This window comes from Paralichthys olivaceus, chromosome 6 (genome assembly GCF_024713975.1).
Source record: "Paralichthys olivaceus isolate ysfri-2021 chromosome 6, ASM2471397v2, whole genome shotgun sequence".
Taxonomy (NCBI): domain Eukaryota; kingdom Metazoa; phylum Chordata; class Actinopteri; order Pleuronectiformes; family Paralichthyidae; genus Paralichthys; species Paralichthys olivaceus.
In genome coordinates this window covers 27,771,816-27,799,315 of record NC_091098.1, presented here as the reverse complement: position 1 = coordinate 27,799,315, position 27,500 = coordinate 27,771,816, and the positions used below count along the sequence as shown (strand labels likewise).

The window sequence follows — 27,500 nt, the reverse complement described above, 5'->3', positions numbered from 1 at the left end:
GAATGTGTAAACACATTTAATGATGAGAGCACTTTAAACACCTGACTTTCATGACATCGACTGGTTTCGTGCTTTCTACAAACCCTCAGTGAAAAACCTAAAGATGAGCGCGTTAGAGCAGAGAACCTGATGGAGCATCTGTGGCTGTTTCATTCTCTGACCTGTGCTCCCTGATGAATTCAGTGTTTCAGCTTCGTTCACTCTGCAGAGCTTCTCTGGGAAATAAAATATCAGAGTCAGTTGTATCTGTAATAACGAGGTGATTGTGAATAAAGTGAATAATATGAGACATTACAGGATGTTGGAGGAGAAATGTTCAACAGACTGAATCAGGACAGACCTGAGAGTTGTGTCCTGTGTAATAACTGTCAGCACAGTTTCTGTCCTGAAACCTTTCAGACCTTCCTTCAACAATTTCTGAAAAGTTCAACATTCTCTTCAGGTGGTTGTGTTGCTGCTCGTGTGGTTGTTCTGGTGCATATGTGGTTGTGGTGTGGGTCGACTAGTAGTAGTGATTGTGTGGTAATGACCATGTGCGTGTTGTTGTGAAATTCAGAAATGAATGAAAGTCTATGTTATGTTGTGGAGCAAAAGGACGTCAGGGACTAAAGTCCTGGAATCAGAATCGTTACACAGAGATGAGTTGAGATCATTGGTTGGATGTGATGTCGCTCAGTTGATGAACTGTTTTCTCAGAGAATCATTTAATGATGAACAGAGTGAAGAGCAGCAGCAGTGTATGTCGATGTGCGCCACCTACAGGCAATGAAAATAAAACGGATGTAATTTTAACACATGCGCCACCTGCAGGCAACTAAAGATTTTATCAAGAGCTGCTGCTTCTCTGTGTTTGAGGGTTTAATATTTTACAATAAGGAAACTTCATGTCACAGTTTGTAAAGCGAAGCATCTTTGTCTGATCAGTCAACCGATGACTCAGATCTCACTCTATTTTAAAGACATTACAACATATAGAACTGAACTCAATAGAACATCCTACACACAGTTATCTAGTTCTCATAGAAATATAGACGAGATGTGATTTGTCATGAAACAGACTAATTCACTGAAAAAGTAAAAACAACCCTTTAATGTGCATCTGTTTCCAGGACCAGGCTCCATCGCTGATCTGTGAGAGCAGTTTCACTCTACAGTAGAAAATACGTTCATGTCACTAATGTTCCTCTGGTGAACTGATCATCAACGTTTCAGCTCAGAATGACACTAACACATAACACAACACTCTGCTGTGAAGGCTGAATGAAGTCACTGTAACATCAGGAGCAACTGTTTCCTGGTTCATTTACTCTGAGAAATATAAAGAACCTTTAGACCTTTAGCCCGTCTGAAAAGAAAATCAATAATCTCGTAACATTACAGTCTAACATTTCATAGAACATAAGGACAAAACCTCATCAACGGACAAGTTTTCTTCTTTTTTTTTAAAGAGTGGGATCTCAGATCTGATTCAGGAGAATAAGGAAATTAGCTTTTCCAAACTCCTGCACTGACATGTTGAACACACACACACACACACACACACACACACAGTCCCTAGCCTCTTTCCATCACAACTAAATGTCTAAATCTAACTCAAACGTGAGGACCAGACAAAATGTCCAAGCTTAAAATGGTCCTCACAAAGAAATAAGTACAGGAACACACACACACACACACACACACACACACAGGGCTGTTGGTAATCGGGGGGGATTATGGAGCCGTAAACTCTCAGATTAATACTTCAAGTGAGCTCTTAATTACTTAAACCCTGCTGGCAGACACAGCGTGTGTGTCTCACACACACACACACACACACACACACTTACACACACAGACACACACACTCACACTCTCTCACACACACACACACACAAACACTCACACTCTCACACACACACACACACACACACACTAGTGCCAACAGCTGGAGGACAAACGTTTCTCATTTTCAGATATTTAATTATAACAAATTCATCCAATCTAATAATGATGTGAAATAATCTGAATTATCTGTTATTATTATCTGTGTGTGTGTGTGTGAGTGTGTGAGTGTGTGTGAGTGTGTGTGTGTGTGTGTGTGTGTGAGTGAGACTGTGTGTGTGTGTGTGAGTGAGACTGTGTGTGTGTGTGTGTGTGAGAGAGAGAGAGAGATCTTTGTGGGTTTGTGTGATCACAGCTCAATCACATGATGCATCACATTTCCCAGTTTGTCTCCAGACCCTCTCTCTTTCACTTCCTCTCCTCTACATGGTCTCTCTCTCTCTCTCTCTCTCTCTCTCTCTCTCTCTCTCTCTCTCTCCTATACGTCTCAGTGTTTGTGCAGAGAAAGAAGAAAAAGGGACGTTGCCACTGAAACATTGTTTTTCTCTCTGTTCATCTAAATGCAAATCAAACGTCGGTTCATGGAAACAGTTTTATCGTGGGTGCGTTTTATTTTTTAGGTTCAAGTTTGAGGAAGTAACTTTGCCTTTAAGTCAGTAAAATCTGCTGAGCTGCTTCATCTCTCTGACAAGTCTTTCTTTCTTCTCTTCTTCATCTCTCTTTACAATGAGAGGATTATTATTAGCTGATAAACAGAGACACAGTGTGTAAAGAGCAGCACACAGCTCGTTTTCAACAGGAACCTTTTCTAACCCACAAGTGTCTGTTTCCATTCGTCCACCTTCTGTGAAGACGACCCACAGGTGAGGTTCCACGGTGTCCTCTCAGTGTGATGACTGTAAACACAGGAGATCACGTGGAGACACTTTTTAGCTCATTCTAACACGGGGTTGTTGTTGGAGCTCAGGTTTCTCCTCAGTCACACACACATTTCACAGGTTGATCTGTTGGTGGAACATTTTAAAAGTTCTCTTCCTTCGCTCTGTAGCCGTTTGAAGTTTTATCCTTCACGTCCACTGAATGTGTCTGAACGTCCCAGAGCCGCTCCACAAACACAAACCACAGCCCCACACTTTCTTTCACCCTGGCTGGGTTCACAAAATGTCTGAGGAGTGTCTGAGTCACAGAGAACTTTTGTTCTCTAATCAGAATCATTTCTTTTGAACCTTTAGTTCTGGTCACTTGTAAAATTATTCAACCAGTGGATCACACTGATCTTAGTTTTTCATCTTTCTGCGACACTGATGATGTCATCACCCTCAGATTGATCTTGTGACCTGACCCATAATATTTGAGGAGCAGCTGAAGTAACAGAGACTTCACCACTGTTCATGTATTAATGTCTCTCTCTCTCTCTCTCTCTGTGCAGTACACAGGTCCGATCCCGGCTGAGCGAGGGGGGGAGCTGGCCATGGGGGGAGGTCGCAGTGAAACCTCGGCACTGAACAGGATGGGGGGGGGACGGGACATTACCCAGAATTCCCAGGGGCCCAACGCCTGCTGCTTCTGCTGGTGCTGCTGTTGCAGCTGCTCATGGTGAAAACACACACACACACGCACACATATACACAAACCCAACCACACACACATACACACACACATATACACAAACCCAACCACACACAACCGTCCCCTCTGGCTGGGGACAGAGGACGTGTTCAGTGTGTCTGGAGGGAAAGAGACATCAGACCTGAGTGTGTTCTGTTACACAACCTGCACATTGTAACACAAGTCATTTCTCTCGATGTGTCACTGACGTGTCCTCGTTTCATGAAACACTTTATTTGCAGAGGTTCAGTTTTCTCTGAACGTGCAGTAGAAAGTTCAGGAGTTTGAGGACGGACCTCAGGAGTGATTTACTACAGAAGAAGAGACACAGTGTGTCCGTCACACACACTCACACACACACACTCACTGTGAAGGTGTCGCTTCAGTCTGCTGTTAACTGTTACTGACAGGAGGAGTTATACATGATATATGATATGAAATATAAAATATGTCTTCAGCAGGAAATCATACTAATATTATAGCTGTCAGCTGTGGTGTGTGTGTGTGTGTGTGTGTGTGTGTGTGTGTGTGTGTGTGTGTGTTTAATCATGTCAATCTCACCGTCAGGAATGAAGAGGAGAGACGGAGGCGGCGGAAGAGGAAGAGAATATCACAGGACACCAAGATGGAGACTATACCAAACTGTGAACCTTGGTTTGTCCAACACACACAAACACACACAGTCTCACTCACACACACTCCCTCACACACACACACACACTCACTCACACACACACTCACTCACACACACACACCATGCTAAAGCTAACATGTGTGTAACCTAACATGTGTGTAACCTAACGTGTGTGTTAAGGAAGCAGGAAGTGAAACCTGAACTAGTTCTGGATGAGACAAATGAGAGGAAACAGCAGTTTCTAGAAATACAGCACAGATGAAAACATTCCTTCAAATTAGAAATGACTTCCTCTGATGCTGGAGAAGCAGGAAACACTTTTCTTTTTATTTGGTGACAATTCCAAATGAACAAACCAGGAGCCATGTTTCCGTCTGCAGCACCAAACCCTCAGTGGAAGAGATCCGGCTCTGGTCTCAGTCCTTCGACAAGCTGATGAGGAACCCTGCGGGTCGAAACGTCTTCAGAGAGTTCCTGCGGACGGAGTACAGCGAGGAGAACATGCTGTTCTGGTTGGCCTGTGAAGACCTCAAACAGGAAGTCAACAAGAGCTCCATCGAGGAGAAAGCACGGTCCATCTATGAAGACTATATTTCCATCCTGTCACCAAAAGAGGTAGGTGACTCTTCAGTTTATAGAAGGACAGTTCCAGGGATCCGTCCGTCCGTCACCTCAGAGGTCAGTAGTGCTCTTCACCTGGAGGAGTCACTGACATGAAATCCTTCACACTGAACCTTTAAGTGTCAGTTTGATGAAACGTCCTGAGATGTTTCTTCTTCTTGTCCCTGCAGGTGAGCCTGGATGCCCGGGTTCGAGAGGTGATCATCAGGAAGATGCAGGACCCGACACCTCACACGTTTGAAGACGCTCAGCTGCAGATCTACACGCTGATGCACAGGGACTCGTACCCGCGGTTCCTCTCCTCCAACATCTACAAGTCGCTGATTCACGGCAGCTCACGTACCTCGTCTGAATCCTAGTCCCACGTGACCTCGGATCCTTTCAGGACTGGTGTCAGATCATTTCACTCCTCCTGGTCCAGAACTTTACAAAAACCATCAGACTCCTCAGTTCTTGGAATCTCAGATCTCTCCAACTACTGCCAAGAACTTTGTCTCTGTTTGTTCCTCTCACTTATATCCTGAACGTTTAGTCACCAAGAAGATCCTATCTCGTCTCCTCTCGTCTCCTCTCGTCTCCTCTCGTCTCCTCTCCTCTTCTCCTGCCTCCTTTCTTCTATATTTCATCTGTTTTTTTACCCAGAGTCTCTTCTCTTGTGTCAGATGGAAATCATGAACATACTAAAAATGGAAAAAGTGAAGGAAACAGTTAAATTCAGTTCGAAAGGACAAATCTGAAAATCTTTACATTTTCTGTTTTTTAGATGTTGATACATTTTCAATATCCAGTGAGGCTTTAATGACAGAATATACAAACATTTAGATTTAATGAACAGCTTGATCCTCTCTGAAGGATCATATTAATATGGAGGCAGATAAAGAGCCAAGGAAGATGGACAATTGAATATAAATGAAAATAAGAACAAATACACTCGATCAGCTTTTAACCACTTCAGACAAACGAGTTCAAGTTTATAATACCTGAACCCTCAACACTCGGTTTAATCTGCTTATTAATGATTGTAGGGAGGACATTTACAAAACGATCCAGTTTATAAATCTGCTGCTTCAGTTTTCTTTTCATATTTAAAACTTAATTAATTATGTGAACACATTTGTCCATCATGAAATCAGTTTCTGTGGTCTTTCTCTTTTGTTCTCCTCGTCTTCTCTCCTTCTCTTTCTTTGGGATGTTTGTGCTGTACTGTGGAGGTTTAACTTTGGGAAGGTTTTATTTATTTCACTGGGAGTAGAATCCTTCTGTGGATGTGCCTCTGCCCCTCAGGACTGGACGTTCGCTGTCAGAGCCGACTGAAGCGCCCTGACGCATCATCGCCTTGTTTTCAGTTGCCTCGACTTCACTTCAGGACTTGATGGAAAGCAGAAGAACGAGATGGATGATTTCTCGTTCGCTGTCTTTCCTCTTTCAGCTGGAACACACCAGCCACAAACTACGTCAGACGTAGTTTCTTCTTTTAGTCGTTCCTCCGCCCGTCTCTTGCTGGATGAATCCTGTGTAGGATTGGATCACGGATGATATCACTTCCCTCCGACTACTGATTTACAAACAGACAAGAAATATTTTTTTTAAGAGAAAACTCTTAACGGAACATTTTGATTATGTTAAGTTTTTTTCCACTTATCTCCAGGAGGAGGATTCTGAGGCTGATCACTGTCCTCAGTGACACCTCACACACACACCGACACACACACACCGACACACACACAAAAACACACACTGCAATAAAACACTGGAGTTTGTAACAAAACAACACATGCACACATTTACAACATTTATGTTACTATACTTCCTAGAAACCTATAAATATAATTTCTTCCCATTTGACCAATGAATCATTTAACTGGAAAAAGTTTCCCTCAGATTCATCGTCTCATGATTCCTGATAATTTGAGATGATATTCTTTTGCATGTTTGGATATTCTTTCATAATCGACTGTGTTCCGTGTCAAAGCACCAGGACACGTCCCATTATTTAAAATGTAGCTTGTATTTTTCCATGTTTTGAGCAAAACACCCTTTAAATCTAAATCTGAATATCATTCAGGTTTTCTACATTTCATGCTTTTATTTTGGAACTTTTTAGAGATTTGAAGTCAGAGCTGCAACATGACACTTCACCACTAGAGGTCACTGCATTCTACACACTGAACCTTTAATGTATCAAAAAATAACTTGTGTTAATAAGTTTTAAACTGAGTTGTCCTGATAAGTATAGTAACACACACACACACACACTGCTGCTGCTGACCTCTGCCTCTGTGACCTCTGACCTCACCACTGTCTGTCGCCCTCTCAGACGCCTGCTCCTGATTGGCTGCAGGAGCCGCAGGGCTGATGTGTGGTTGGTTGATTCAGGAATGGGGGGGGGGGATCAAGGTGAAAAAATAAATATATATATATTAATGACTAATAATACTATACTAATAAAGTATCTATATATAGAAAAATAAGATGCATATTATTTGAGATGGGAAGCCCACACCCATTGCTTCATGGGAAATTTAGTTTGAGGAAAAAAATGTTTGTTATTGTCTGTGGAGGCAGAAACAAAGATTAAAAAAGACCTGTCACTCAGAATGCAGTTATCTAAGTATTGTTCATGTTATTTATTTTATATTTTGTTAAAAATGTGATTTGAATTGTACATAAACATAAATGGAAACGTTGAACATCCAATGAGAAGCAGCTTCGTTTGTTTGGTGTTTGTTTTCCTTTAAATACGATTCATCAGCAGTTTGTTGGTTTTACATGTAACGTGTTTACATGTAACACGTTTACATTATAACGTGTTAACATGCAACATGTTTACATTATAACGTGTTTACATCATAACATGTTCACAGTATAACGTGTTACATTATAACATGTTTACATGTAACGTGTTTACATTATAACGTGTTTACATTATAACGTGTTTACATCATAACGTGTTTACATGTAACATTTTTATATTATAACGTGTTTACATTATAACATGTTTACATGTAACTTGTTTACATTATAACGTGTTAACATGTAACATGTTAACATTATAACGTGTTTACATTATAAAGTGTTTACATGTTTACATTATAACATGTTTACATGTAACGTGTTTACATTATAACGTGTTTACATTATAATGTGTTTACATGTTTACATTATAACGTGTTTACATTTTAACATGTTTACATGTAACGTGTTTACATTATAACGTGTTAACATGCAACATGTTTACATTATAATGTGTTTACATGTAACATTTTTATATTATAACGTGTTTACATTATAACATGTTTACATGTAACTTGTTTACATTATAACGTGTTAACATGTAACATGTTAACATTATAACGTGTTTACATTATAACGTGTTTACATGTTTACATTATAATGTGTTTACATGTAACATGTTAACATTATAATGTGTTTACACTATAACATGTTTACACTATAACTTTTTTACATTATAACGTGTTTACATTATAACGTGTTTACATCATAACGTGTTTACATGTAACATGTTAACATTATAACGTGTTTACACTATAACATGTTTACACTATAACTTTTTTACATTATAACTTTTTTACATTATAACATGTTTACACTATAACATGTTTACATGTAACATGTTTACATTATAACGTGTTTACATTATAACTTGTTTACATTATAACATGTAACATGTTTACAGTATAACATGTTTACATTATAACGTGTTTACATGTAACATGTTTACATTATAACATGTTAACATTATGACATGTTTACATTATAACGTGTTTACATTATGACATGTTTACATGTTTACATTATAACGTGTTTACATTCTAACATGTTGACATGTAACATGTTTACATTTGAATGTGTTCCTGCTGTCTGATGATAATGAGGTAGAACATGAGATGGTCATGGATTAAAGTGTCAACATATACAGGAAATAAATAGCAGTTTTAGTTTTGGAAGAAAAATAATGTAGTTTATCTAATTCACATAAGGATCAGGAAATTATAAATATAATAAATATATATATACACACATACACCACACACATCTGAGGGGAACTCACCGTCATGTTTCCCCTCTGAAGCTCTGTAGCACCAGACGACTGGTTTAATGAAGCCGCTGTTTGAGGAAGCAGCTTCTTGTGAAGGAAACTGTGACGCTAACGTGTCAGAGCTGATGTTTGAACTGAGCTGCTGAGTGTTGACACTCCCAACAGGAAACACACACACACACACACACAAACACACACTACCTTGTTCTACCACATACATGGGAACATTGTATGTGGTAGAACATTAACACACTAACCTTTATTAACTCAGGGATCACGACAACACAACAGGAGCTTCCTCTGCTTCACTTACCTCCATCAACATCTGGAAAACTGTTGTTCTTCAATTCTTTTTAGTTTCGAGCTGAAACTCACTGAAACTGAAGCAGCGAATATTCTTATTTATTCATGAAAAATGATCTTTGATAAGATTCATGTTATATTTTTATCAGTTAAAAATAAGAATCAAATGAACCATTGACCTGGACTGAGTCCGTCATGTTTGATTCACACTCGCTCATATGATGCACATTGACTTCAGATTAAAACTGGATTTTCAGAGGTTTCATATTTAACGTGGTTTCTGTTTGTTGGAGGCAACAGAAAACCAAACTGCAGTAGACAAACATCATTCAGTGTAAACTTGAACAGTGTTTGATTGTCAGTGTCGAGTGGTTTCTGACATCCGTCAACATGTACAATGATACTTCGAAGTTCTGAAAGATCAGGAAAACTATTTACAGAAATATTATAGAAACCGAACAAGTCGAAAAGAATTAAAAAACTGATTTCATTTTCATGCAAGAGCAAATTTAATAGAAATGTTCAGAGCAGCAAACAGAATCCACCATTTCCACGACGACACAATGTGATTTAAATCTGGCTTCAAGCTTCTTTAGAAGAAATCTACTTGTTCTATATAAAACAAATTAAACTGATTGACAACATGAACTTTCCTCCAAACATATAACAGCTTTTAGTTTTATACATAAAACAAAACTCTACAAATAAAAAGTAAAACAATAACTCAATTCATTTTTTTAAATCCAAATTCAATTCACTTTAGTTTGCTTCATGATGGAATGATACACACACGCACACACGCATGCACACCCGCACATGCACACATATGCACACACACAAACACACACAAACACACACGTCCTCTTCAACAGAACTGAAAGAAAGAAAATAAGACTGTGATTAAACTCTTCATTATATTTAAATGTATTATTATCATATTAAACTTGATCAATTAAAACTTAGTGAGGAAGAGAAGGTGAGGAAGTACAGTTTCTGCTGCCATCATGTGGTGAAACTGTGTTACTGACAATCACTACTTATTTGGTGACGCTACATTTGTGAGTCAGTTAGTCCTAAATTTCCCACAATGCCTTTGTGAGGAATGAAGGATGAGCAGTTACAACATGTGATAACTTTTCTCTTCTGCTCTAAACGATGATGGACAGAGGACGGACAGGTGACGAGGATCTGTACACACTCTACTACAGGTGAGATAATAAATACACTTTAGATTATTTATCAAATACTTTGAAATACTTCTTCATATTTATTTACCTTCCATCTGTTTCCGCAGCTGTTACACAACACAAAGGTTGTCATCGGCTCATCAGCGCTGCGTGTCTGTACCTGGAAGACACACACACACACAGTAAAGTTCTGACCAATATACTTTTTTAAGTGTGTGTGTGTGTGTGTGTCCACCTGTGTGTACGTGCAGCTCTTCCCATGACACTTGCTGCAGATGAACATGTCAGTCTCAGTTCCTCCGACCTTCGACAGCTGATGTTCTCTGATCGACTCTTTAGTCAAAGTCTCTCTGATCTGCTTCAGCTCCGCACTCGCCATCTCCTGCACACACGCACACACGCACACACGCACACACGCACACACGCACACACACACACACACACACACACACACACACACACACACACACACACAGTGTGTAGTAGTACCATAGACTCAGACCAGAGAACTTCAGACCTCCACTCTGCCTCTCACCTCACAGCTCATGTTGGCGATGCGCAGCGGCGAGATGTTCCCACGCAGGACGTTGCGCCGCAGGTCTGGATTCTTCTGGTCCTTCAGGTTCGAGATGCGGCTTCGTAGACGAGTTTTATATTTAATGTCTGTGGATTTAAACTCCTGGAAAATCTGTGAGCACGACGAGTTAAAGATAACTAGTGTTCTTTATTCACTGTCTGCTTCATATGTACATGAACGTTGTAAAACTTTTTACAATTATACTTTTTAAATCAAAGTAAATTTACACACTTTAAAAACATGCTCTCAGAATTCCTGACTTAAATAATTTTTATTTTAAAATAATCCAGACATTTGAAACACACACACACACACAGGATATGTTCCTCGATCTGTGCTGCGAGCAGCTGACAGTCCACTCCGAAGCTCTGGTGATCATCTGAAACAAACATCTTCATTTGGACCACGTGTGTCTGTTTGTGTACTGAAGAAGAAGAAGTTACTGAAGAAGTTACTGAAGAAGAAGAAGTTACTGAAGAAGAAGTTACTAAAGAAGAAGAAGTTACTGAAGAAGAAGAAGTTACTGAAGAAGTTACTGAAGAAGAAGAAGTTACTGAAGAAGAAGAAGTTACTGAAGAAGTTACTGAAGAAGAAGAAGTTACTGAAGAAGTTACTGAAGAAGAAGAAGTTACTGAAGAAGAAGAAGTTACTGAAGAAGAAGAAGTTACTAAAGAAGAAGAAGTTACTGAAGAAGTTACTGAAGAAGTTACTGAAGAAGAAGAAGGGTTAGGGTAAACGTTGACATGTTTCACTCGTTGTACGAAGACAAATGAACCCTGATCAGTCCACAGACTCAGATCTTCTCACCGTCAGTCCGCAGCGCCGCCACCAGCAGCTCCCGACACTTGTTCCGGACGCTGTCGGTGGTGACGGGGGCGGGGGGGAAGGAGGTGACCTGAGAGGGAGGGGCGGGGTTTGCACGAGTTTCCCCAGACGTCTTTCTGCTGAGGAAGAGAGGAGGCGTAAACCGTGACCTCATCCTGCAATAGGCGTGACATCATCGTGACATCGTGCGTGATGTCATGATGAGTGACATCATCATGACTTCATGCGTGACATCATCATGACATCATGCGTGACATCGTAATGACTGACATCATAATGAGTGACATCATCATGACATCATGACTGACATCATCATGACATCATGTGTGTCATTGTAATGACTGACATCATCATGACATCATGTGTGTCATTGTAATGACTGACAACATCATGCGTGACGTCGTCATGACATCATGACTGACATCATCATGACATCATGTGTGTCATTGTAATGACTGACATCATCATGACATCATGTGTGTCATCGTAATGACTGACAACATCATGCGTGACGTCGTCATGACATCATGCGTGACAGTGACCTGTTCTCGCTGCAGCCGGACTCTTTGGAGGTGGACGATGACCTCACAGGAGAACCTTCCTTCTTCTTCTCCTCCGACTTCCCCTCTGATGACAAAACACACAAATAAGAAATCACACACACACACACACCCACACACACACACCCACACACACACACACACACACACACACACACACACACACACACACACACACCTAGCAGTTTCTTCCAGGACTTGATGAGGCCTCTGGCGACAGTCTGAACGTCTTCATCTGAACTCTGTTTCCTCACAGCGTTCACAGACATCCCCACTCTGGTCGACTACAGGGAGAGAAGGACAGAGGTGAAATGCATTGTGGGAAGTGGAGTTTGTGTGCACTCTGGCTGGATGCCTGAGGGAGGACAGAGATGCTGAAGCAGATTACAGAAGAGTTTCATCGATGAAAACACTGAAAATAAAGAACGTGAATGAAGAAGAAGAGGAAGAAGAAGAAGATCTCTCTTTGACGCTTTAAGTTTCAGTTGAATGTTTCAGAGGCTGAGAAATGTACGATTTAGTAAATGTCAGTAATTCTGTCAGTTCTTCAGAAAAGGTTTGGGAGGTTCTATTCTGTACCTTCTATCGTGATGGGTCTGAGGGGACTACTCCACATTGTGAGTAGTAGTGAAGTTTTAGAACTGGAGTCATCAGTGGAACCTGATCTGTGTGACGGTGACGTGGCAGAGGGGTGGAGTTAATTACCTGCAGGGTGTCCAGAGACATCTTGATGTTGGTCAGCTCCCTCAGCAGGTCCAGAGCACCGTCCTGGAGACAGAGCACATTCAGTCTGACTGTGCACCTGCAGTTCACTCAGACCTGGAACTCCAGTCATTCAATTCAATTTCATCTTGTTCCTAAATTCTGTTTTTAACAGGAAGTCAGTTAATGTGTCACAGATTCTTTTTGCTTCATTTCATTTATCCCAGAGATTCTCAAGCTGTCAGAGTGAGATTCTGGTTTTACTTGTGTGAATGTGACGTCATGTTAACATTTAATTTATACAGTCTAACAATCAATGTGTTGATCATGAAGCTCATACACATCATGTCACATTTCACAATGAAGCTGTTCAGCAGGTCACAACTACATTTATACACTGAACAATCTACAGACACGATCTACAGACACATGCAGCTGAGGTCAATCAGCTGAGGATTGATCTCAGCTGCATGTTTGTGAATGAGCAGATCTCAGATCTGATTTAACTCTGATCATTTAGTCTTAAACTCACAAACAGCAGCAGGAAAGCTCGGAGCAGAGGGGGGGACACGCTCCGTGTGTTTCCAGAGATTTCTTCAGTCAGCAGTTAAAGATGCAGCTCCTCACATCACCGTGTATTTCTGTCTGTTTCCTACGTTTTTCTGTGTATGTCTGCATGTTTTCTGGGTATTTTCTATGTATTTCTGTATATTTTTCTGTGTATTTCTGTATGTTTTCTGGGTATTTCTGTATATTTTTTGAGTATTTCTGTATGTTTTCTGGGTATTTCTGTATATTTTTCTGTGTATTTCTGTATGTTTTCTGTGTATTTTCTCTGTATTTCGAGGTGAACCTGCAGTACCAGTGTGTCACTCACCGTCTTCTTCTTGTGCACCATCTTCTCCAGCTTCTTGGAGATCCTCTCCACTTCCTGCTGTGAAGACATGTTCGAGCTCTGAGCTCAAACTGTCTCATCGTCCACCAGCTGCTCCTCTGCTCGTCTGTTGTTGTCTGGAAACAGGGGCATGCTGGGAGTCGGAGTTTAATTCTCACCCTCTGCAGACTGAGTCACAAGCTTCCTTTAAATCAAAGCTTCAAACTTCATTGTTTTGAACAGAATTCACATATTTGACCTGGTTAGAGTTTGTGTTACTGTATTGATTACATTTAGTATTTGGATTATTTACTGATGTTAGCTTAGTTTTTTATTTGTTGGAGAAGTGCTGTATAAATAAAGTTATTATTATTATAATCTCTCAGCTTGTTTTAATATCATTAAAAAATCCATTCAAACCAAACTGCCTCTTTCTCTGTTTTATTCCAGAAAGATTTTGAAGCAACAACTTAGTGTTTGTGACGCAACACAATAAAAGCCCTGCATGTATTTACTGTGTCCTTCCTCTAGATGACAGTGTTGTATTTTGTAATGTCCACACCTTAGTAACAATGATGCATCATGGGATATAATGCTGGTGTCATTAATCATTGAATATCTGCAGTGAAAGTAAGTCCAACAACATTTATTCCTCCTAAAAATACTTCAGCATTTTAAAAACTGTGAACAATATGAATTATAAGAATAAAATCTCAAATGAGACGTCACAATATGGGATGAGAGAAGATTATTTCTTGACAGAAGAAGAGCTGCTGCTCTAATATCTGTGAAGACGCATGGGGACAGACGAGAAGAAAGAGTCAAACTAAATGGAACATGTCCCAGACAGTTCATGTAATGTAGAACAGATCCAAGCTTTAAACAAACTTCCCCAGCCGGCCTGCCAGAGACGACTTTGTCTCTGTCTCTGAGGTTCTGTCTCTGTCTAAATCACAATCAGATCCTCCGTCCTGCAACTGAGACCAAGACATGATTCTGAGAGAAACTTCATTATTCTGCAGTCATGACAGACAGACAGAGACAGAGAGAGACAGAGAGACAGACAGAGGACAAAACAGATAGTTCATAACTTAGTAACTAGTGTCCTCCTCCTGTACGATGTGTTCAGCAGGAGCAGTGTTGTCCCAGTTCTTCTGTTCAAAGACTCAGGACTGTGTGGGGGGGTTAGACCTGGAGTTAGAATTAGGTTTAGTTTAGGTTTAGACTTCTTCCCTCTCATCCCCTCGTTGCTTCTTAGGGTTAGTCTTTCTTTCACCTCTCGTCCTCTTCGTCATCCCTTCTTCTTTTCTTCTTTTGTCTTTTTCGACACATGTGAAGAGTCGGATTTAAGTTTTTTAAATATCGTCTGCTGCTCATTTTTGCTCGGAACATTTTCTTTGTGTTTTAATGTTTTCACTTTAAAATCCTCAAAGTTCCACTGAGGTTGAGTCTTGAACGTTTCCCGCTGACGGAGCCACAGGAAGTCGCTCAGTGACGCGATCTGTGATGTCGATGTGTAATCAGAAAAACATGATTCAAACAAACGAGTCGGGCTTTCTTCTCTGGTGTGTGATGAAGAACTCAGAGCTCTGTGGAGGTTTTAATATCTTCAACAGCTTGGATTATTTTACTAAACTGTGAAAATGTACGTTCAGGAAAGATTTCCATAAAACAAAGTATTAGTGGTTAAGTGAACACTGAGGTTTTACATTTGTTTTTCAGTTTAATGGATTTCAATCAAATCAACTTCAGCCTGGAAATCTCTCAGTGACACAGTTCGTTCTTTTTAACACGAAATGTTTTCATCTGTAAACATCATCGCTGGAAAAATGTTTAATCCAATTAAACCATAAAACTGCTGCTGTCTTCTAAACTGTCACCTGGAGCCAAGATCGGATTCAAGATTTACTAAAAACTTGTGTATGGATCGTTTTCTAGCTGCCGACATAAAGCTTTCTACTTCTACTTCTACTTCTACTTCTACCATTACTTCTACTTCTACTGTTACTTCTACTTCTACTTCTACTTCTACCGTTACTTCTACTTCTACCGTTACTTCTACTTCTACTTCTACCATTACTTCTACTTCTACTTCTACTTCTACCGTTACTTCTACTTCTAATTCTACTTCTAAATCTACCTTACTTCTACTTCTACTTCTACTTCTACCATTACTTCTACTTCTACTTCTACTGTTACTTCTACTTCTACTTCTACTTCTACTTCTACCGTTACTTCTACTTCTACCGTTACTTCTACTTCTACTTCTACTTCTACCATTACTTCTACTTCTACCGTTACTTCTACTTCTACTTCTAAATCTACCTTTACTTCTACTTCTACCATTACTTCTACTTCTAATTCTACTTCTAAATCTACCTTTACTTCTACTTCTACTTCTACTTCTACTTCTACCTTAATTGCTCCTGGCATCAACAAAAAGTATTTCTGATTCTGATTTACTATATTCTTCAGTATTTTTACTTGAGTATTTTTACTTGTACTCCATTACATTCGGTAGTCAGGTACTCATCAGTCACTGCTTTAATGACTTTGCAGATTCAGATAATTAATCGAAGGTGTGATCATGAAAAACATTTTCTTCTGCTGCTGCTTCACATGAGAAACACAAACTACAGGAAACGTCCAGATGTAATTGTGCGGACATTCTCTGGAGCTGTGCTCTGCTGCCCCCAGTGGCCATCTGTGCAGTTACGTGTGAGGCTTCAGCAGTTACCATCAGAGAGGAAGAAGGAGTCGACTCCGCACAATACTTGGCCTGAAGTCTGAGGGAAGTGAGAATGACTCCATCCAACAGAGACTTCCTGTGTGAAGTCATTAGCAGCTCTGACTCCAGAGATCTGCTGTGAGTAGAAAGGACACTTCCTGGAGCTGAAGGTCAAAATGAACAACCTGGGATGAAGGAAAGCGAACTTCCTGCTTCAGGTGGTTCACAGCTGAGACTCCAGAGATCCAGTGAACACAGAGAAACACTTCCTGGCGTCAGAGGTGACTCTGAATGAGTCCATAGATCAAGAGGAGAGGGCGCTTCCTGAATTCAGCTGCAGATTTAATGTAGAAACACAATCAACTCTGGCCAAAGTGAAAAGACCAAAGAATTTTTGACCAAACACAGAAAGAAAAAGAAACTGAATCGGTGCTCGGAGAGAGCACACCTCCGCCATGTTGGGACGACCCTGTGCTCACAGAGCGCCGGTTTACCTGAGAGGACATTGAACCGTTCAGAGCCAACGATCCGGTGTGGAAGAAGTTTAACAAGAATATCACCTCAGACTAAAACTCAGATTCTCTCCTCACTGAGCTGTTCAGGCTCCTAGAAATGAAATGAATGACCCTGCGACACATGACTGTTCTACGAGAAACCCCGAGGCTCCGCCCATGCTTCACACATCCAGTGTTAAAGCTGCATGAAGAACATTGAGCTCAAACATGGGGGGTCTGAATTTTAATGTGATTTGATTTTCTGTTTAATTACAGTACGAGCGACAACCACCAGGAATGTTGGATGACATCATGATCAATGAGGAGAATCTTTAAAATGCTGTTGATGTTAATTCTCTTAGTAACAGCGCCCTCTGCAGCAACACGTTGTAATTAATCCAATCAAGCTCAGAGGTTAAACAAAGCGCTGAAATCAGGTTAAATCTTTTGCTTGACTGGAGCTCAGACTGTGTAATCCCTGAGCTGGGACACAGCTGAACGCTGGATATTACCCATGATCCTCTGCTTCCTGAACCAGAAGAGCTGCGGCTGTAACAAATCCACCGAACTCTGTTCAGGATTCTTCATATTTAAAGTTTCCTGCTGAATCTTGGAGATAAAACTGATGTGAACTGATTTGAACTGATCGTTGATCGTGAACAGTTTTTCTTCTTCAGGATCAAAGTCATCAAAGTTATGAACTGAAAGAGTCATTTATGACGAGTTTTGTATCAACAGTGTTTAGTTTCATGATGTTACTTTAATTATGAATTATTATTATTAATAATGAGAAGCTAATGAGTGTCACCACACCACGATTTACACCATCTGATCAGCTGTGTGTGTGTGTGTGAGGGTGTGAGGGTGTGTGTGTGTGAGGGTGTGTGTGTGTGTGTGTGTTCCCTGCCGAGTGCCAACATTCCAGCTTGGAGACAGGAAGTCAGGGACAAGGTGGCGGTGATGATGTCATCATCCTCAGGCAGAGAACATGGAGGTCAGTTTTGTGAGTTGATTTGCTGTTGTGTTTGTTGTGTTTTCTGATTTGCTGTTGTGTTTGTTGTGTTTTCTGATTTGCTGTTGTGTTTGTTGTGTTTTCTGATTTGCTGTTGTGTTTGTTGTGTTTCCTGATTTGCTGTTGTACCGTAAATAGACCCTTTCACCTAAATCTTACACACTGGACCTTTAAGTAACTTTTTATTATTATCATTAATAAAATAATTATTATATAACAAAAGTTCAATGTATTTATAATAATATTATATCATACTTTTTCAAATGTAAAAGTATTAAGTAGTAAAAAGTTGTGTATTTAATTTTAATTTCACTTTAATGCATGTGAAGCAGAACCGCTGCCTGCAAACACACAACCTATGTTCACACACACACACACACACACACACAGTTCAGATAAACTGACACAGACGTTCTTTATCCTGCGTCTTCATGTTCTGCTTCTTACAAATGATTTCTCCTCATGAATGAAGACATTACATCGAACAGTGAAATGTGTGTGTGTGTGTGAGAGACAGAGATTTACTCTTGGCCAGGTCACAGCAGGACTCAAATCTTCTAGTCTTGCTGTGCCGTGTGTGTGTGTGTGTGTGTGTGTGTGTGTGTGTGTGTGTGTGTGTGTGTGTGTGTGTGTGTGTGTGTGTGTGTCTTTTATGAGTGTTTTGTGACGTGTGTACTTGTGTGGGAAGGCACTGGCAGCCCCACTCCCACACACTTCCCTGTGATACCCCCTTCACACATGTTGCACGTCTGTTTATTGGCCTATTTTGTTTAGTCGTTAGTCACTGTTGTTCTGTGTGTGAGTGTGTGTGTGTGTGTGTGCGTGTGTGTGTGTGTGTGTGTGTGTGTGTGTGTGTGTTGCTCCTCTGGGGTTAAACACAGAAGAATAGCAGCATTGATGTGAAACTGAGAAAGTGTTCGCTCCCTGCTTCTTCTTCCTGTCTGTCTGTCTGTCTGCCTGTCTGTCTGTCTGTCTGTCTCTCTGTCTCTCTGTCTGTCTCTCTGTCTGTCTGCCTGCCTGCCTGTCTGCCTGCCTGCCTGTCTGTCTGTCTGCCTGCCTGTCTGTCTGTCTGTCTGCCTGCCTGTCTGTCTGTCTGTCTGTCTCTCTGTCTGTCTGCCTGTTTGTCTGTCTGTCTCTTTGTCCTGATTATGGACCTGTGTCAAAAACTCCATCTCTGATTGGCTGGATTTGTCTCTGACTCTGACGTGTGGACGAGCGGTCGTTGTGGGGGGGTCGTCTAGATTCCCTTGTGACAGGTGAACGAGTGAACTCTGATGTTATTGTTGTTTCACACGTGACAGAATAATGTACTTTGTATTCCACGTTGTCTTACGTGTCCATGTCTCGTGTCACAGACGCAGGACGATATAATCGTAACAGTGACGACTCAGAGACTGAAGCATGGACCTGATCTTCAGAGTCAAGAGTGAAGTTTCCTCATGAGACCTTTGTCTTCTGAGACGCTGCTGAGACGTCCAGCTGCTCCGAGACTTCAGGAGCTGAAAGAGTCTCTGTCACTTCTCATCAGCACGAGGACGAAGTAATAGGCTTTGTCCTCCAATCAGCCTGTCCCCAATACACTGAGTGTGCGTGTCTGTGTGTGTGTGTGTGTGTGTGTGTGTGTGTGTGTGTGTGTGTGTGTGTGTGTGTGTCTGTGTGTGTGTGTGTTCTCATTGTCTTCAGTTGCAACCCTGATAAAGATTCCAGCCTTTTCAACACACACTATAGATTCCTATCAGCTGTGAGCTCAGCACGTTTTACACGTGTGTTGACTTGTGTTAACATTGTGTATGAACTATGTGCAGGGGGACAATGGACAATGGTGTGTGTGTGTGTGTGTGTGTGTGTGTCTGTGTGTGTCTGTGTGTGTGTTTGTGTGTGTGTGTGTGTGTCTGTGTGTGTGTGTGTGAGACGGACGAGTCAAACACACTCGAGGATCAGTGTGTGCTTATTCAAATCCCACAGTTACGTTTCGGAAGTGATACCATCTCACAGCATCGCATGTGTTTCGTGACTGTCCAACACACACACACACACACACACACACACACACACACACACACACACACACACACACACACACAATGTAACGTGACCACTAGCATGAACACACATATTGTATTTAAACCACAACACGCAGACACACATTGATTGTGCATGTTCATACATCCACACAGGGATTTTGCATGCCAACAAATGATCTCTCACACACACACACACACAGACACACACACACACACACACCCTCCCTCCGTCTGTAACATTTTCTGAATACTTGCAGCGACCACAGAATACTTTCCCAAATTCTGCGGCCGACTGAGGCTCAGAGTTTGTTCACCATCACTCCTCCTCTGTGCCCCTCTCATCCCTTCTTCTCTCTCTCCATCTGTCACTCGTTTCTTTGACCTTGCTCGTCGTCCAGCTCTTACACGTTTGTCATCTTTCCTCCTTTTCTCTTCAGAATCTGAGTCGTAGGAAATGTACTAACTCTTACAAATCGTTGAGACATAAACATCATGATATTCATATTTATGATGTCTGTAAACCCTCGGCTGGTCGGCGACCCCCAGCGGCCGGAGGTCCATCCGTCCGTCTCACCCGCTCTTATGAACACGATGTCTCGGGAACACTGAGGGAGATTCTGGAGGTTTTCACCTCACGAACATGTTTCTGTCTCTTGAAATGATGTCTCAGGTCTGTCTTTAGATTCAGATTTCAGAGGTCAAAGGTCACAGGGACGTCATATGAGTCAGAGTTCATCACAGGGTAACTCCAGCTTCAGCTCCTGAAATAACCTGATGGACATAAGAGAACTCGTCTTCGACAATAATTCATTACTTCATACTGACGCTCGGAATCTTTAGATCAACACCGTGTCCTCCAGAGTTGTTCAGGTGGTGTGTTCAGGTGCTGTGGGAAACATTAAGAGAGATTTGCATTTGCATGTAACTTCCTGTCAGCAGTTTGAAAACCTATGACAAAAAATAAAAAGTGACTGTGATGGATTAGTTTTCTGCAGCGACAAATTGATTTTTATAGAAATGAACCGAAACCACAGACTGCCTTGAAAGAAGGAAATCCAAAATAAAACCTTACTGGACGCAAAGTGCAACTCATTTAAAGTAGGTAAAGAATGCAAAGACACCACTCACATCCTTTGAGGTCTTTCATAGTGACTCACCACACACTGGAAACTAAGGGACGCACTCCACTGACCTCATGCACCAAAAATAACTGTGAATAAATGAAAATACAAAAACTATCACTGCATTCCTGCCAGTGATGAGAGGCTGTGCTGAGTTACAGCCCATCACTCCTCCAAAGTACCATCACTCATCCCACGTCACATCTAAATCACATCAACCCCTCGGCCACACTCAGAACCACTAGACCGACCCTTCAGCTTGGTCCATGTTCCATCTGCTAACATGGAGGAGGTGGGTTTTATGACCTATGCTGCAGCCAGACACCAATTTAAAAAGACTCTGCGGAGGAATGAAGCTGCAGTGAAAACGTTTCCAGAGACCAGTGTGAAAAGTGTGCCAGCAATAGCACCTATAATTATATTTGCCCTGAGCCTGTTGGCCGCCTCTGCCTCTTTTAATCACAGATCCTCTGCCCTGATTTGAATGAGGATGTTTTGGCCTCAGAAATTACTAGAATGAACATCATCATTATCCCATTTAACCTCTAAATCACTTTCTCTCCCTCGACCACATTGAAAACAGCTGCAGCCTCTGAAAGTGGTGAAACAGCACTTAGGTTGGAAATTAGTGGCTCGACTGCAGGACTGAGTCGGTGTTGTTTTAACAGACGGAGGCTCGGGGACGGACGCAGATCTTTACGTACACAGGAAACAAATACGAGCGGCGGCCGTCAATCAAACAACCTTCATCTTCAAATATTAAATCTGAATAAAGACAAAGAAACTTTCCCAGAGATTCCAAACAGTCAGTTTCTTTGTTTCTGGCTGTGAGCAGCTTCACCTGACGAGTCTTTCAGGTGTTCTTAAATCCGTGGATGAATTACAGTATAGTTTCAAGCTGTGTCGCAGCTCAGGCTGAATAGAAGAGAGATGACTAGAATGAACATTATCATTATCCCACTCACATCTAAATCACTTTCTCTTTCAAAGCCACTGCAGCTCAGAACTGGACCTGAGAAAAAAGATGGTGATTAGATTAAATTAGTGGTTTGTGATGTTTTCACACATTTCAGGACCAAGCAAAGAAACAATCATGAAAGTGTGAAATAAAGAAAGTATCACTGAGAGAGAGGAAGAGACTGAGAGAGAAACTGATGGACAGCTTGTGGTTATTCTCCTGTTGGGAGACCTGCAGTAGGTCAGGACTGGTGGTGGAGGCACACGTTCACTGACCGCGAGGCTCGTAAAGTTTTATCTTGATGTCATTTATAAGTTAAGACAGAGGAGCAGCTCGTCCTCAGGTGACTGAGAACGTCATCACATAGTGAGAGATGTTCTCGTGGAGCTGCAGTGGTACAGATGAAGCAGTTCAGTGAAGCACATGGAGGCTGGTCTGAAGACAGAGATCCGTCACCAGCAGCAGGGTTCGGGTCAACCAACCATCAGTTGCCTTCATGTGACTTTATCTGTGTTTGAAATCAAGGTCGAGTCAAAGAAACGATCTTCAGCCCTTTTCTCTGTTCGTCTAATTACAGTGCTGAGGTGGTTTTAACTGGAGCTGGTGTTTCTCTGCAGACAAAAGCACTTCAACTGTTTTTTCTTCACGAATGCTCTGCTTTAATTAATGATGATGGTCGACCACAAATGACTCGAGCAAACATTGTAATTATGTCACTTCTCTGTTCTCGCACTGAAAACAACAGCAGCCCAGAGCAGTGGCTTTCTAAGTGGATGGTGGTAGAGCAGGAGGTTTTAATTAGTGGCTTCACTGTAGGACCGAGGTTGTGTTTGCAGTTTTCTGCAGGACTGCAGCTCAGTGACCTCCTGCTCAGCCTCCGGGCTCTAAAGGAAGATGGTGAATCTCCCCCCTGGGTTGAGGACCAGTGTTTGGACCACCAGGAGCAGTCCTCTCTGGGTCGTGTTCAAGAGCTGATTCACCGTCCTGCAGGGGTGGGTGGACACCAGAGGAATGGGTCTGAATAATCTGAATGGGTCTGAATGGGTCTGGTTCCAGGGACAGAGCGGCGACACATCTGGAGCTGAGGATGAATGCTGCCTCTTCGTTTTAAAGAAGACATGTACTTCTTATTGTTTCTGTCCTCCAGTGTGTTGCATTGGTTTCATTTTATCTCTCACTTTGTTATTTAGCAGCTTTACACAAAAATCACCAGCAAACTTGATGGAGAAACGTTTAAAGGCTCAGAGATGAATTATATCTGAGGAAGACGTCAAGATCCTAGAGCTTTAGTTGAAAGTTGCCGATGTCAATGTGAACTACAACCCGTGATGTACACAGAGTGAATATCCAGGTGACCTGCCGGCTGCACCGGCTGCACCGGCTGCACCGGCTGCACCGGCTGCACCGGCTGCACCGGCTGCACCGGCTGCACCGGCTGCACCGGCTGCACCGGCTCCTGCACCGGCTCCTGCACCGGCTCCTGCACCGGCTCCTGCACCGGTCAACGCTTCACAGCATCATTGTAAAATACAGAATTATCTCAACAGCTTCTGGTAGCTGAGGCTGATTGGTTTCTTCTGGACGGAGGTCATGTGACAGGAACCTGACGAATCAGAGAACGCTCCGCTGGACTTCGTGATGGACCTGGGCCATGAGCTGCTGACCAGACGACAGGCGACCGTGCTGCTGAAATCAGACTGAGTATGTTTGAAAAGCCCGAAAGACTTGAAAAGCTAATGTTGAAAAGATTTAGCAGCGACCACTTGCTAATATCTTCAATATGGAAACTTGTCTTTGTTTTCTCACGATCACAGAAATGTCTGTGATCTCGACACAACAAACTTATTATTGTCTCATCACGAGAAACGATTCATGTTTTTCCAGCTTATTTTATCTTGTGTCAATAAATACTGGATTCATAATTAATCTGTTAACTCGACACGCTGCCAAGAAGAAGGAAGAAAGAAAACTGCACTCTGACAAATTATTTTGTCAGCTCGATGTGACATCACAGCGTTCCTCCACAAATTCAATTTCAGGATGACAGGAACCCAAACCGCAGAAGTAATTGAACACATGTCTTCAGTGGTGTTGTGCATGTATCGGGCTGACATCAGGCTTCAGGCTGTGAAGTGAGAACATATAGAAGTTGGAGAAATTAAAGAAACGATCAAACACAAGTAGAGAACAAAACGAGACGAGCCCTGACTGTTTCTCTTCTCTTGTGTCACTTTGTTCGTTCCGTGTAGCTTACGAGGCCTCGTCCCATTTCTTATCACCTCCGGGCCAACATCTGCCTCATCTGGCTCCTTATCGCCCCCCCGACCCAGGCCCAGTGTTTGAGTGTGTCTCAGCCTGATAGCATTGACTTGAGGAATCACTCCATCTCATTCAGAAGTTCCCACAGAATCACCACAAAGGAAAGAAAGTCCCCACACTCTAACCCCACACCACAAAAGAAAAAATAGACTTCACTCACACACCACAGGAGAAAAAAAGACTTTATCTGAAACGTTGCTGCTGCCGTTGTTTCGCCGCCTCCCTCCTGGAGGTTTTCTCTCGTGCACGCTGCGTCGTGACGTTTCTCTTGTTAGATATTTTTTGTTGCTGCCGGAAATGAACACGAGTAAGAAAAATGTGTGGCGTTTACAGAAAGCTGTTGTTTTCAGGCTGAAAAATGGGAAAACTAAGATAAGTGGAAATGTTGAGACTAAACAGGCCGGAGACTGTTTGAGAAACAAAGAGCGAATACGTGAAATATTGCACAGCTTGGGTTTGTAGGCGTGCACGTGAGAGCAGTGTTGAAAAGTTTCAATACTAGAACAGTTCAGATGTTAATGAAATGTTGGTTTGATAAGGTCAAACATTTCTGTAAAATAAGTGAGGTGATATTTCATTACATTGATTCAGTACATTTGAATTCTGCTCAAAGGTAAAAGAAGTCTGTAAAACATTCAAACATTTCTACACATGAAGAACAGATGGAAGGGTTCTCTTGTAATGTGAGCTTTTACAGTCTTTCATAAAAATAATCGTTATTTCTACAATAAAAGTTTATAACTAGATAACGTATCAACATCTGAGTTTACAAAGTGTGAAAGAGTTTTTCTGAAAGTAACAGCAGCAGTTAATGAAGTGACACTCTGACAAAAACCTGAAAAAGATTCAAACTGGCAGTTTCTCCGTTTCCTCCATATGTTGTGAAGCTGTCGCTGCAGCAACACATGGAGGCTAATGAAAACAGTTCACAACACACAACTGATGTGGTTACACACAGGAGGACAACACGCAGGACAACACGCAGGACAACACGCAGGACAACACGCAGGACAACACACAGGACAACTCGCAGGACAACTCGCAGGACAACACGCAGGACAACACACAGGAGGACAACACACAGGACAACACGCAGGACAACACGCAGGACAACACGCAGGACAACACGCAGGACAACACGCAGGACAACACACAGGAGGACAACACGCAGGACAACACGCAGGACAACACGCAGGACAACACGCAGGACAACACACAGGACAACACGCAGGAGGACAACACGCAGGAGGACAACACGCAGGGTGATGAACACGCAGGACAACTCGCAGGACAACACGCAGGACAACACACAGGAGGACAACACACAGGACAACACACAGGGTCATGAACACGCAGGACAACACACAGGACAACACACAGGGTGATAAACACGCAGGACAACACGCAGGACAACACACAGGGTGATAAACACGCAGGACAACACGCAGGACAACACACAGGGTGATAAACACGCAGGACAACACACAGGACAACACACAGGACAACTTGCAGGACAACACACAGGACAACTCGCAGGACAACACGCAGGACAACATGCAGGACAACACACAGGGTGATAAACACGCAGGACAACACGCAGGACAACACACAGGGTGATGAACACGCAGGACAACTTGCAGGACAACACACAGGACAACTCGCAGGACAACAAGCAGGACAACATGCAGGACAACACACAGGGTGATAAACACGCAGGACAACTCGCAGGACAACACGCAGGACAACATGCAGGACAACACACAGGGTGATAAACACGCAGGACAACACGCAGGACAACACACAGGGTGATAAACACGCAGGACAACACGCAGGACAACACACAGGGTGATGAACACGCAGGACAACACGCAGGACAACACACAGGGTGATGAACACACAGGACAACACGCAGGACAACACGCAGGACAACACACAGGACAACACGCAGGACAACACACAGGGTGATGAACACGCAGGACAACACGCAGGACAACACACAGGGTGATGAACACGCAGGACAACACGCAGGACAACACGCAGGAGAACACGCAGGACAACACGCAGGACAACACGCAGGACAACACACAGGGCCAGTGTGATCTCAGTTCATCAGATGAGAGAGCAGGTGTCGTGTTCACTTCCTCTCGGACCCTGGAGACAATCAAACTCAAACTCTTCTAACTGTTGCACGTCCATCATCAACTTAAAGGAACTTCGACCAATAGCAACAACGTGTGTGTGGTTGACGCCACCTGTCATCGGTGCTACTTCCTGCACTGCCCACACTCAGCCAGCGATGACATCATTCGTGTATGTGTGAGTGTGACCTGAGGTTCAAGACGAGGAGGACGGATTACACCCGTCAGACTCTGGAGAGAGCTTCATTATGAAGAACAGAGATTTGTCTTGAGAACCTGTAGATGAAGGTTTCTTGGTTCTGCATGGGTCCGCCGGCCGAGTCTGAGTCACCAGTGCTCGAGCACAACTGGAGTGATGAGGCTCTAACCCGAGTCTCAGATGGAATGAGGTTGTGCAGGTCAGTGGTACATACCAGTCTGAAGGAATGTGTGTGAGAGAAGCCAGAAACATGTGGTTTCAAAGAATTCCTCCGAAAACATCTCGGTCAGAATTTGAAAGAGTCTGTGTGAGAACAGACGTGCTGGGTGTGCAGTCTGAACACTTTGAAACACGACTGTTTCATACTTACGCTGGTTATAATGGGAGGATCTCTGAACTCAGACCGGTTCTGTAGCTACTCATTTACAGAACGTATCCAGAGGAGCCAGTCATCTGTGGATGTGATGAGCCAGTGGTTCCCATGAGGCTGCTGACGCTACCTGCACTGAACTCCACATGATCTCCTGAACTTATCTGGAGATCCTGTTTGGATTCTCCGGAGTTTCTCCTGCCAGCCTCTGAGTGCAACTGCACATAGTGTGAGAGTTAAGATGAATCCAGCTCAACCATCCAGGGACCGGTTTGATCATCCGTCAGCTCGGGTCGGACGGACTTCACTTTCATTCTCAGCTCTGATTGGCTTCAGTCAAACAGTTCGGCTTGAGTGTTGGA

At 42.4% G+C, this 27,500-nt stretch overlaps 2 protein-coding genes across 5 annotated transcripts in view; one reads left to right on the top strand and one right to left on the bottom strand.

Moving 5' to 3' along the window:
* Positions 1–7,384, top strand: part of rgs19 (regulator of G protein signaling 19) — a 24,112-nt gene extending 16,728 nt beyond the window's left edge. For 3 of the 4 annotated variants that reach the window (XM_069526202.1, XM_069526201.1, XM_069526203.1), the window contains 4 exons: positions 3,254–3,420; positions 4,000–4,086; positions 4,447–4,681; positions 4,858–7,384. In XM_069526202.1, the coding sequence (XP_069382303.1) occupies positions 3,254–3,420; positions 4,000–4,086; positions 4,447–4,681; positions 4,858–5,046 (678 nt within the window). In that variant the 3' untranslated portion in view covers positions 5,047–7,384. Of the gene's footprint in view, positions 2,688–3,253; positions 3,421–3,999; positions 4,087–4,446; positions 4,682–4,857 lie in introns of all 4 variants that reach the window. The other variant, XM_069526204.1, reaches the window with a different exon arrangement.
* A 2,151-nt stretch (positions 7,385–9,535) lies between these two features.
* On the bottom strand, positions 9,536–13,936 carry tcea2 (transcription elongation factor A (SII), 2). The gene is made up of 10 exons (XM_069526197.1): positions 13,779–13,936; positions 12,905–12,967; positions 12,378–12,483; positions 12,182–12,266; positions 11,622–11,758; positions 11,126–11,193; positions 10,773–10,916; positions 10,473–10,619; positions 10,326–10,397; positions 9,536–9,924 (listed from the first exon to the last, which is right to left on the bottom strand). Exons 1-10 carry the CDS (start codon positions 13,845–13,847, stop codon positions 9,916–9,918), a joined length of 900 nt encoding a protein of 299 aa, XP_069382298.1. The 5' UTR covers positions 13,848–13,936; the 3' UTR covers positions 9,536–9,915.
* Positions 13,937–27,500: the final 13,564 nt, after the last annotated feature.